Source organism: Brachycentrus maculatus, unplaced genomic scaffold (genome assembly GCF_059751285.1).
Source record: "Brachycentrus maculatus isolate JH-2025_06_01 unplaced genomic scaffold, ASM5975128v1 h1tg000518l, whole genome shotgun sequence".
NCBI lineage: Eukaryota > Metazoa > Arthropoda > Insecta > Trichoptera > Brachycentridae > Brachycentrus > Brachycentrus maculatus.
The window spans coordinates 520975-533673 of NW_028281264.1; the positions used below are offsets into that span (position 1 = coordinate 520975).

The window sequence follows — 12699 nt, forward strand, 5'->3', positions numbered from 1 at the left end:
TTTGGACACACTCAAAATGTTGTAAGATCCAATACTCTTTATTTGATAATTAGAAACTGAAATTGTAATATGCGGAGGGGTATTTGATAAAACTGACTAACCACACCAACCTGTCTTTGCTTCTTCGCTTCTTCCTTCATACATTCATACATACCTGCTGATTATTCCGATACTTCATTAGCCTTTTAATTGCTTAAGATATGTGATAACTATATAAGTGATCACACAATGCCTTTGGATTGAAACACGCACTTACATAAAGGCTGTCGTGATTAACTGGTCGTCTAATAAAGCAGCATTACACATAATTTCTTACAATATTAATACTTGAAGAAAAAAACCGTCACTTAAGAATTGTTTTTAAAATGTTACTCACCACATACAAGGTTTTTCCAATTTTAATAGTAACCATCCAGTATCCAGGGTCCATTACAAGAGGTGATGGGATGGTTCCTTGAGGCCCGGAAACAGTTACAAACTGTGGCGATGTCGTGGGTTTCAGTAAAACATCAAACCTTGAAAATGTAACATTTTGTAAATTTAACAAAATAATACTAGATAAAAATTAAGGTAAAATTATAAAATTTCCAAGAAAATATAAATTGTAGTTGAATGTTGTAAAGTTTAATCAATAGTAATGCAATAGGCATATATTTACACCAAGATAATTCAATGTGTACATATCAACATATATTATGCAGAAAGATTTAAAAATTATATAAATATATTATTTTTAATAAAATGGGTAGAAGACAGATCCCTGGCTCCGGAATATATGTGATTGGATAGGATAGGATCGTGATCGGTAGCCTGGAGGGAAAGAGAGGGAGAGGAAGATCCCCACACGATGGACCGATCAAATTAAGGCAGCAGCAGGCACCTCAGTGGTTGGAGCGCTACGAATAAGACGGAGAAAAAGGATAGGAATCAGAACCGTCAAGGTGCTGTTTAGAGCTGCCCAAAACAACGACAATTACTCTCAAGTGATAGTTGACGTCAGGGGGACCTGACATGACATGCACAGAAGAAGAAGATAATTATATGCGGAACACACTATTTGGAACAGGAAAATGTAAAATTTCATTTAAAAAAACAAGTATTCATGTGTATAATATTATGATCAAGTAATATATTGAACAACATTTATATTAACATTGCGTCAATACGATGCAGTGCCCTATGCGCCATTGGGTGCAGACAAGGGTTAGAGAGAGAAAATATATTGAATACAGGAATACAAGTTTGTTTCTTGACAAAAAAAAATTACTTACTTTTGCTCAACGTTATTCAAATTTTCAGCAGGCGGTGTGATGATAATTTTTCCAATAACCGGATCGGGGTTCGGATTGACATATCGCAAGATCATTCGATACAATGATGGTTTTTGAATGAAAATATCTTGGTTGATCTCATTCTTGAAAAACAAATAAAATATGTAATTATTTGAAAAATTTACATGGAATATTATTGAACGATAGATGCAAGATATAAAAATAAAATTATTTATAAAAATATGACACAAATTTATACATTTAGAACATATTTCACTATGTTTTGACACAATGACTATAGATATTTTAATTTCCATTAGCGTATTGTACAGTTTATATTTTTGAGTGTAAAAATTATCACTGAAAATTTTTTTAAGAAAATAAAATCTTATTTCACATCATATTACCACATTGATTGTTATATATTTAGTTTACAGAATACACCCATAAAAAATACAGAATAATTACCCGGATATTAGAAAAGACTGCGTATCCCTTCCATGAAAATCCGGGGAATTTAGATTCTGAGTAATCAAATTTGACAGGGTTGCCCGATGGTGTTATGGCATCTTCTACTTCGTATTGGAATTGATATAAAGTGGGGAAGTAGTGTGTTTGGAGGGGCTGGTCACACCGTAGTCCGTCCACACGTGGCTTACATGTACACTGGCCATTTTCCTTGTAACACACATTATTCACAGAACCACCAATGTCGCAACCACAATCTACAAAAAATATGAATATATATATATATTTATATATATATATATATATATATATATATATATATATATATATATATATATATATATATATATATATATATATATATATATATATATGTATTTATTTGATTATTGGACAATTTATACAGCAAGGTTTTCGTGAAAATCACCTCAAGAGCGCTTTACAATTCACAGTAATTTTAACATTTAAAAATGACGCTAAATAATTATTCTGCACTCTACACTAGAATTCATACTATGTATATACATATAGCTAAAACTCAAAGTATGGATAGATTACAATTTTTAAAACGAAATGTACAAAGTTACTCAGATTGTGTCTAATTTATAAAACGCCATCTCTATGACAAATCATCAAAAGAACACTTAGGACTTACTTAAAGAACTTATTTGATTGAAAACAGAGTTTAGATAGAGTTTAAGATTACATAAAAAGTATTTACATACCGACGCATCCAAAAAGATTTGCTTCAGTTAATCCGAATGAGCCATCCTTGCACTCCTTGCAGCTCCTTCCGTCTACTGAATACTTGCACGTGCATAGGCCTGACTTTGTGTCGCAGACGCCAATACCCCCCTGAGTTCCCGGTATAAAGCAATTGCAATCTATAAAATAATTAATATGAATGCACACATAATACAAGTAAAGCCTGTTGCACAATTTCACTATACATATAAGCAAACCATTTTGATGAAGATTTGTATCTATCTCTTTGAATAATAATCTCCTTCTTTGGCTGTAGTATTAAAAGAAATAGTATGCGTAAATAATAGGTCAAATAAAAAGTATTCGCGGTTTTTGGCTACTAGAATATGTTGGTGCCTATATTTCAGGCAATACTCACCCGATTGTCTCAAACGAACATGTGCCATTAAAAGGTGACATTTTAGCTTACATTTTTTGTGAAGATAGTTTTCTAATTCGTTGTTTGTGTAAAAAGTTATATTGATTCGAAAACTAGTGGAATATCTGAAGAAATACGCTATTTTATGCTTTTTTTACTACAAAAAAAGGTAAAAACACTCCAAAACATGCCGAAAAGTTAGTGAAGTGTACGGTGAGAAAGCTGTGAGTAAACAAAGGACCCTGGAGTTGTTTGCCTGATTCTGTTCCGGCAAATTTAGATATCAAAGATGCACCTTGTTCTGATCAGTAGGTCACTGAAAAGGTCAATAAAATTTTGCATCTGGTGGGAGTAAGACCAGTACGCAAGCTGTCAGAAAATAGCGGAGGCACTGAACATCAACTACATGACAATTTAGAATCATTTGAAAAGAGTAGGCTACTAAAAGAAGCTCAATGTTTGGGTGCCATATGAATTAATGCAAATTTTAATTGACCAAATTACCATCAGTGAAACGCTGTTGAAACGCAACAAAATTGAACGTTTTTTTAAGCGAATCATTATAGGCGTTAAAATCAAGCGATTATGGTGACCCTCCACAAACAACTTCAAAGCCTGGATTGTCGGCAAACAAGGTTTTGTTGAGAGTTTGGTGGAATTAGAAGGGAATTGTCCATTATGAATGGCTAAAACCGGTCGAAACCATCTACTTGGTCCTGTACTGTGCACAACTCGACCATTTGAATGAAGCAATTCAGAAAAAACAACCAGAATTTGTCAATAGAAAGGAAGTGGTGTTCCATCATGACAATGAGCGGCCACACACATCTTTGAAGACTCGGAACAAATTGACGGAACTTGGTTAGGAAGTTTCAATGCATCCAACGTATAGCCCGGATCTTGCACCGTCTGATTACGTTTTGTTTTGGTCTCTGCAAAATTCTCTTCCTCAAAACGATGGTGAATAATTAGTTGACTAAAGCACTGCTGAAATTCACTTGGCCAAGTTTTTCAATAATTAAACCACAGAAGTTCTACACCGATGAAATTACTCGAAAAATGGCAAAAGGTCACAAATAATAATGGTCAATATGTACTGGATTAAAATTGATTTTTAATAACGAAAATATTTCATCAAAAATGAACAAAAAAACCGAGAGACTTTTTATATGACCCAATATATGCTGTAATGCTCACCAACACATCCCAAAGGATTATTCTGTTGAAGATCCCAAAATAGAGGCCGACAATCATCACAAATTCTTCCTTGGACTCTTTCCTTACATTGACATAGTTCTCCTTCAGGAACGGAACCACATCCTTAAAAAAAAACAAATGTTTTATTTTATTTAAATTGTATATTAAAGTTTCCATCATCCACAGTGCCAACATTACGAAAAATAAGAATGTTTTTATTTTATTTGCATTTTAAAAGAACACCATGGGCACAAAAAAATGGCACTTTGCTATAATAGTTTTGTACCCAAACAAGCACTGGGTTTTGCAAATTTTATAGAAGTGGACTGAAAAATATATGTATGTACATATATGTAAATTCTAATTGTGTATTTTTGTTTGAATTGCGACTTCTAAGGTTATGTGATCATTCCAGATACTTCATCTCTTCATGTAATGGGTATGTTTATAAAAAATATCTATCTCTGATGTAACGAGAATGCTTATAACGAGCAAATTTAGTCAGTCCCATCTTCCTCATAATAGCTAAGTTTGGCTTTATGCATACAAACAACTGCATCGGTTCTATAAATTATTATAAGAACAGAACAGCAATAACAAAAAACCCAATGTAAGAATCACACACTTGTGTAAAAACAAATATTACTTCAACGTATAATTTTTCACATACGGTTTTTATATGATAACTTACAAAAGAGTATTGAAGGAATCATTCAACATACAACTCGCTCACTCTTTTCAACAACGTCATACATCAAAAAACGTGATTTTTCAGATCGTTTTTAAAAGTTCAAAAATATAATAAAATGTATTAAAAATCAAGCCACTTATTGAACTTTTTACTGAGCAAAAGATCTTTTTAGGTAAAACCTGAACCACAAAGTAAATGCTTTAAATATTAATAATATTGAGAATAAAACCTGAATGTTTTTTCTCCATTTGAAAAATATTTAGTATATTTAAAAAAATAATTAAATGATACCTTTTCTTCAAAATGCAAAAACAACACTTTCTGCCCTGTAGCGGGTAAATATTAAGTTAAAAATATGCCACTTTTGCTGGGATATAGTACATTTTCTGGGCATTCCGAAAACATGCACAACTGAAAATTGATGATTTTTGATATGTATGTATATGATGTTGTTGAAAGGAGTGAGCGATATGTGTTTTTGGCACTTTTGACAAAATAAAGTGTGGTTATTATTTGAGGACTTTTTTAAGACTGTAGTTTTTGTGCAAAATGTACTTTTAATATTTATATTTTTTTCTTAATTATTGCAGATGTCAACATGTTAAATATGTTAAAAGTCTTAAAATAAATGTTACCTGCAAATGATTGAATAACCCCTGCGGGATCACAATTACACTCCTCACAAGCGGGGAAGTTGTAGAAGCCTTCTTTGCACATGTTACAACGAGCATTATCAAAATTCTTCTTACACTGACACTGTCCCTCAATATCGCAGGTAACTCCAATGGCACCCATCGAATCACAACTGCACGCTGAAAATATCATGCAAGTATTATATTTTGAATTTCTCATTATCATTAATATTACTCTCAGTCAGTATATCAACTGTTAAATACGACAAAATATGTTAAACACGATATACCAAAAGAAAATAGTAAATTATATGTACTTACGTAGACATTCAGGGTATTTGTAATATCCTGGAGAGCACTGGTCACATTGTTTTCCAGCGAAGTTGTATAGACACGTGCATTTCCCAGTGCCCGCATCACAACTGGTAGTTGTGGAACCAACAGTCGAACATTTGCACTCAACGCACACCTGTTCTCGCAGCCTCAGCTCATTGTAATACCTAAAGTAAAATATACAACATGATGAGAAAGTATTTCAATACCTACTGCATAAAATACAAAACGAATAACAGAACTCGCATGAGTTCTCTCAGTTTTTGATTGTGGGGGGTATCCGCCACTCAATTTTCCTCGCACTTACTAAACTTGAGGGTTCATCATACATTCATTGTTATATGTCAGTTTTTGTGAAGGTGTTTCTGGTGACCCTGTAGAAATCATATAGATAGAAATTGAGTAATTTTGTTTTATGATTGAGAAAAAATTAAATAGATTTATATTATGATTTTTGTTTTATCTTACGAAAAACATATAAAGAAGATGAACTAAGTAGAAATAATGTTATTGGGTGGTTTTTATGCTTTAAAAACATATATTTGAACACTGAAGTTCAACTCTTTTTAAATCCCCTTAAATCTTACAGGTGATTTAAAAAATACCAAAATCCATGGAAAGATAAATGAAGATTATCATTACACGATTGGCAAGATCTTGAAAGGTACTGGAGTGAATGAGAGATCGCTCACAGAAATCGTTCAATTATGCATGTGTGCACATGTGACAGGGATTTTTATATTGAATACAGAATTACCCAGTGGTAATAGGTTCTAGTTGACGTCTTTATTTGGCTTTGTACATCATCCAAGTTGAGACGTTCTAGAAGTATTCCTAGCAATTGAAAATCCTGCAATGTTTTCAAGAAAAAAATGCTTTAGAGAAGAGTAAAAATTACTACGGCGCTTTCGGGCATTTCACTGTATATAAAGATAAATTGTAGAAAGTCGCAGCAGGCGGTAAGTAAACCTTTTGTGTTGCAGATATATTCACTTGCTGGATTATAGAATAATAACGGAAATTCGTCCTGCATAAATGTATAAATATATCACCATAGTACGTCGCCATGTAGTGAAACCTAGGTTTTAATTACACATCAAAATAATTACCCAGGAATACATTGATCACATCGAGAACCTCCGAATCCTTCCTTGCAAAGGCATTCTCCTGAAGTTGAGTTACACACATTGGCGAGAGTACCACTAGTGTCGCAATTGCAATCTGTAAATAATATTAACAAAATTAATCCGAGAAAAAAAGATTTAGCAAATGGTTGAAATTTCAATTACGAATTATTGTCTTTCATTAATTCCCGGTAACATTTGACTTGTCTCAACAACCCATTTCATAAATTGAATCTCTAAAAAAATGCATATGGTCTGCTGTTATATGAAATTACTGATGAAAAAAAATCTCACAAAACTACTCCTAAATGACCAGAGAAGTATAATGGATTAAGAATCACCAATTTAATGTTTTAATTTATAAATAAGTCAATGTTTAAGAAATTTGATTGATTTAGCAATTTTACAAAATTCAAAAGCTGACGCAGAAAACTTTTGCATTGCTATTTTTCATCTGACAAATGTCTATTTAAATAACACAGGTCTTACATTTGCATTGAGGATAGTTATAAAATCCAGCTTCACAGCGGTCGCAAGTTCTTCCGCTGAAGTTTTTTTTGCACGTGCAATTACCGCTCTGCTGGTCACAGGCAGATGTCAAGGATCCAGTGGGATTGCAGGCGCACTCTGTAAATATTTTAAAATCATATTTTAACATGAAAAATTAGGAAGAAAAAAACTTTTACTTGTAAAATCATGAGATAAATATTGGAAATACTTTTTCGGTGTCCAATATCACATACAAATAATAAATGAAATAGACTTTTAAATTCTTAAACCAATACGAATTGTCATTATAGTCAATAAATTAATATCACAGATTAATGATATGTTGATTTTAATGATATATTTGATGTATAAGCTTGTAAATATTTGCTTACCTTCGCAAGTTGAGAAGTTGAAGAACCCATCTGAGCATTGTTCGCAGTGAATTCCCGCATAGTTATACTTACAAGGGCACTGAGGAAAAAATTAAAACTAAATTAATTTGCTTTAAAATACAAACATATTTAAATTTAAGAATTAAACATAATGTGTTTAACATTTGTTATTCACAAATGTAATATCATTCATCGGCACTTACACTTCCTTCAACGGGCTCACAAAAGTCTCCATCAGTTCCATTGAGATTACAGGTGCAAGGTCTGCAGTTGGGGTAGCCAAAGTATCCATAACTGCAGTCATCGCACAACGGTCGTTTAAACTCTTTTCTGCACTCACATTGTCCAGTTCCTTCAGCGCAGTTACCAGTTGAGTATGAGTATTGACAGTTGCATGCTAAAACCAACACAATATAATAAATACATTATATAGGCCCAATTATGGAAAAATCACACCATACTGAGGAAAAGGAAACCCATTCTAGTAAATATCTGGTATTCTCTATTCATTGCACAGTGACACTTAGGGACGTGGACGTGTTTGAAATGTGGTGCTGGAGGCAGATGCTACACATTCAATGGATTTAAAGACACACAGATATTCCCATCCCCTAGGAATGGAAAGATAAGGAATCATTTGTGGTTTGGGCATAATGCCAGAATATTAGTACATAATAGAACAGTCGGAGGGTAGTTTAGAAAGTAATGGTCTCCTTTAAAATAAACAAATCAAATAAAGAGGTCCTTATTAAATGCTGCCGGAAGGAATAGAGATGCAACATGTGGCTTGCCGGAACGTCTTCCAGGAGAATACCAAATTCAGCATTGAGCAAAACAATAGAGAAAAGACATTTCCCACTCTTTTATACACTTACTATACGCTGTTTTAATCAGTAGCCAAATGAAATGAGCAGAAAGCTATATTTCAAGGGCTGTTTTAGTCTTTTTTTCTACGGACATGGAACGAATCACTGAAATTTGAAGCATGTCTTACTTATTCTGTATTTAACCTGAGTAAGCGGTGCTAAGATCAGTATATTGAGGTTGTACTGCAGATTAAGTTGCATGTTATAAAATTTTAGTATTGTACACTCAGTTGTATAGTAAAATTGACGAGCTTTATAATTCACAAGATCTCATTTTGAAGAACCTTAAAAATGTAATTGATCAAAATATAATTGTTGGATAATATTATAATGACAACTTTTTTATGATTTATGCCTTATTGATCCACTCGACTCTACCACATTTTAAACAGGCAATCATGAGTGTAATAATATTTACATATAAAATAACTATTATATTTTTTTAACTATTCGAGCCATCAGAGTCAAAAAATGCCTTACTCCCTTCAAAGGAATTTTGCATTGGGCCTCACTCATCTTATCTTCAGCTGCACTTTACTTAAATTTAAACAAAGTAGTTATTAACTCACGTTCACAAACATCAGTTTGGTTCCAGTGTTTCCCATATGGCCTGTAGTATTTAGATTTGCACTTGTTGCAGTTAATGCCCTCGGTGTTGTGTTGACAGTTTTGGCAGACTCCACCACCTTCGTACTTGCCGTGAATATCCAAAGAGAGACGTTTAGCATCAACATCAGCATCATACGAACACTCGCTGGAATGGTTGAAGCAGTTGCAAGCTGAAAATAACAAAACATGAACATTCTCAATGAAAAATCACTACAAGTAATGTAGGAGTTTTAGCTGCTCCCTGTCGATCTATATTAAACAAAAACTAGGAGATGCAAACTTTATAAAATTAAATAACTTACTTTAAACCACTTTTTTACTAATACAATTTAACCTACCGGTTTCGACAATAACCTTGTCATCATCATAGTTTATTTTAATTCAAAAACATTAAAATACTCTCACCAAAAATTTCTTCTCTTTTTTGTTGGAAGTATTTTAACGTTTTACATGTTTTTGAATAAAAATAAACCCCGATGATGACAAGGTTCTTGTCGAAACCGGAAGGTTAAATTTTATTAATAAAAAAGTGGTTAAAACTAGGTTATTTAATTTTATAAAGGTTATAAAATGTGCCACAAGTATCTGCGGAAAACATTTAAGAAATGACTAGATGTATTATCCGCAATACGAGTAGCATAGGCAAGTATAACAGCGTGCCTATAATCAATGATATCCTGCTGAAATTTGTGCAACTGGCTTGCACTTTGGTAAACACTAGAGATGGACTTAATATCCGGTAATTGTTTGAATTCGGAAGATTTGGCGTAGTTTTATGTTTGGTATTCGGCATAAAATTGGGTTGAAATATCGAATATCAAACTACGAGTACTTATGGTGGACATATATTAGGCCAGCGAATGGGATCGCGTGTCACTCACTTGCGTATATGCATTATAAGTATACAAACAAAATAGTACACTAAACGGCCGCAAGTTATTACTTTATTCATATCAAATCAAGTAATTATTGTGATTGTGTAAAAATTCCATCTCGGAAATAGGATAATAAAAAAGTACTGTAACAAGCACCTCTCCGAACCCTAATAAATAAGGCTGGTGCGAACCCATAGCAGCACGTCACTGTTTATAATCAAGTCCAAACTTAGTACTGAGAACAGGTTGTGCTTGCTTGTGTGCGCAAAATCACGTTGCCAAACAGGATCACATGTGCCAGAAAATACTGATGACTACACACGTGTAACATTCACCAATTCTACCCATTATTGACAACCACACTACTCAAATTCTTGGAAGTTCTATATATATGAACCAATTTTGAAACATTATTCTTGAATCACTAGAACTTCACTAGAGACATCTATTGGTGAGATGTAAAGAAGCTTTTTACTAAGCAGAAACTCTTATATTAGTATGTGAGGTTGTCAGCCCCGTAAATGCTCAGACTTCCATATTCTTCTTCATCTTTGATGAGATGTCTAAAAATAATATGAAAATAACTCCTGTAATTGGAGATAATCCAGAATTTGTGAACAAGTGTTTGGACACACTCAAAATGTTGTAAAGTAGTGATTTCTTTATTTGGTTTTCTTCGGGTTAGTACTTGTACTTTTAAACTTTAAATCTCTGCTTGCATGGCTTCACTTTTGATTTCTTTTTAGCAAACTCCTCAAACTATTGGCTGATAACCATCAGCTTGCTATACCTACCGTATGATCGGTAAATCAATTTGACGAAAATGAATAATGGAAAAATAAATTTTCTTACGTTCACAAACGAATAGCTGTGATCGCTGGGATTGCCTCCATGCCTTCTGTTCAAAACCGGGGCAACAGTACGCGCACTGCGGTCCGCAAGTGTGATGCTGACATCGGCAGAGAAGTTTGTTGGGGTCCTTAAGGTCCGGGATATCGCAAGTATCAGCGTGCCCATTGCACATACATCGACCTCCAATGCTGACGTCTTTAATAGAGTAGAAATACTGGAAAGTGAAGACATCCACACTGTCAATTCCAACCTCAATGGTGCACAAAAATATAATTAATACTTGTACATTTTTTAGCTTTGCCTTTGAGTGATATTAAATACAACGAAATATATCAACCTCATGCAGATAAATGATTTATTTAAAACAAAATTTCAGTTAAGTTATTTCTCAATAATATTTGAAATATGAAATGTCAAACAGCATAAAGTGTCAAAAATTCAAAGTATCTGATCTGTTTGAATAATCTATGGTTTATTTACATATTGCAAAAATATTAGGTAAGAACCTCACTTTTTTTAAATACCTTACCTAGGCATTATAACGATATAGGTTACCTTCCAAAAATACCCTATTTATATTTCCCTCAATATATCCATGGCCAAGGCAAATAAATAGTTTCTCTTTTTGTTTTTCAAATGCAGAAACTCTAGTGAGGCTGTTCCCGTTAGGCCATAACATTTTAAGAATAGTAAAACCTAGTTTTTTTTTAATGTATATATATTTACATTTACTTAAAAGATATTATACAGACATACGAAATATGTACACCCTGTGGTGTTAAATATGCATATATCGCTCACTCCTATCAACAACGTCATATATCAAAAATCGTCAATTTTCAGTTGACCATGTTTTCGGAATGCCCAGAAAATGTACTATATCCCAGCAAAAGTGACATATTTTAAACATAATATTTACTCGCTACAGGGCAGAAAGAGTTGTTTTTGCATTTTGAAGAAAAGGTATCGTTTAATAATTTTTTTGAACGTACTAAATACTTTTCAAATGGAGAAAAAACCTTCAGGTTTAACCGAAAAAGATCTGTTGCACAATAAAAAGTTCTATAAGTGGCTTAATATTTATTTTTTATACATTTTATTATATTCTTAAACTTTAAAAACGATCTCCTGAAAAATCAAGTTTTTTGATATATGACGTTGTTGAAAGGAATGAGCGATATGCTATCACATATTTTATTTTATTTTAATTGGAGCTTGACATAGGTAAGAAATAAGCACAAAAAACAAGATGAGCGCGTTTACACGCTTATTTTATATGGCCGGTCTGGATAAGTCGGTGAAAGGCGCGTAAACGCGCTCAAAGTACAGAACTGGTTATTTAAAAAAAAATACATTCAAACAATTACCCTTCTTGTGACAGTGGGATCTTGTCTTGCTACGGACATCAAATGTCCAAGAAGTGTTTTAGTTCTCAACAACCGCAACCTTACATTGGTAGCTCTAGTCCACTCTTGCAGAACAGTAGAATTGAAATACTTATTGGCCGACGGGCGGTTGTTTAGCAGCGAAATGGGTATCTGAAAAAATAAAATATGATTATTTAAGTACTTTAAATAATATGTAGAGGAGAGTCGGATAGCAACACAGGGTGGTGTTTACTCCTTTCATAATTTTGGATGCACGAAACTGATACTAAAACTCTGTACTCGCAAATGGTCGTTTTTTTCGAAACAGAAAAACAGAATTTTCATATGAGTTTCGTGCAATTAAAAATTACAGAAGTGGAAAACGCCGACGGAAATGCTCATGTACTAGC

General features: G+C 33.2%; 1 protein-coding gene across 1 annotated transcript in view; it reads right to left on the reverse strand.

The window, feature by feature from the left end:
* Positions 1–12699, reverse strand: part of LanA (laminin subunit alpha) — a 64204-nt gene that overhangs the window by 30485 nt on the left and 21020 nt on the right. Inside the window, exons 5-18 of the mRNA XM_088272727.1 lie at positions 12290–12460; positions 10923–11136; positions 9156–9365; positions 7924–8117; positions 7721–7799; positions 7329–7466; positions 6825–6936; positions 5704–5882; positions 5386–5562; positions 4060–4182; positions 2465–2623; positions 1740–1996; positions 1272–1414; positions 377–515 (exon numbers count right to left, since the gene is read on the reverse strand). Of these exons, the coding sequence (XP_088128853.1) occupies positions 377–515; positions 1272–1414; positions 1740–1996; positions 2465–2623; positions 4060–4182; positions 5386–5562; positions 5704–5882; positions 6825–6936; positions 7329–7466; positions 7721–7799; positions 7924–8117; positions 9156–9365; positions 10923–11136; positions 12290–12460 (2295 nt within the window). The remainder of the gene's footprint in view (positions 1–376; positions 516–1271; positions 1415–1739; positions 1997–2464; positions 2624–4059; positions 4183–5385; positions 5563–5703; positions 5883–6824; positions 6937–7328; positions 7467–7720; positions 7800–7923; positions 8118–9155; positions 9366–10922; positions 11137–12289; positions 12461–12699) is intronic.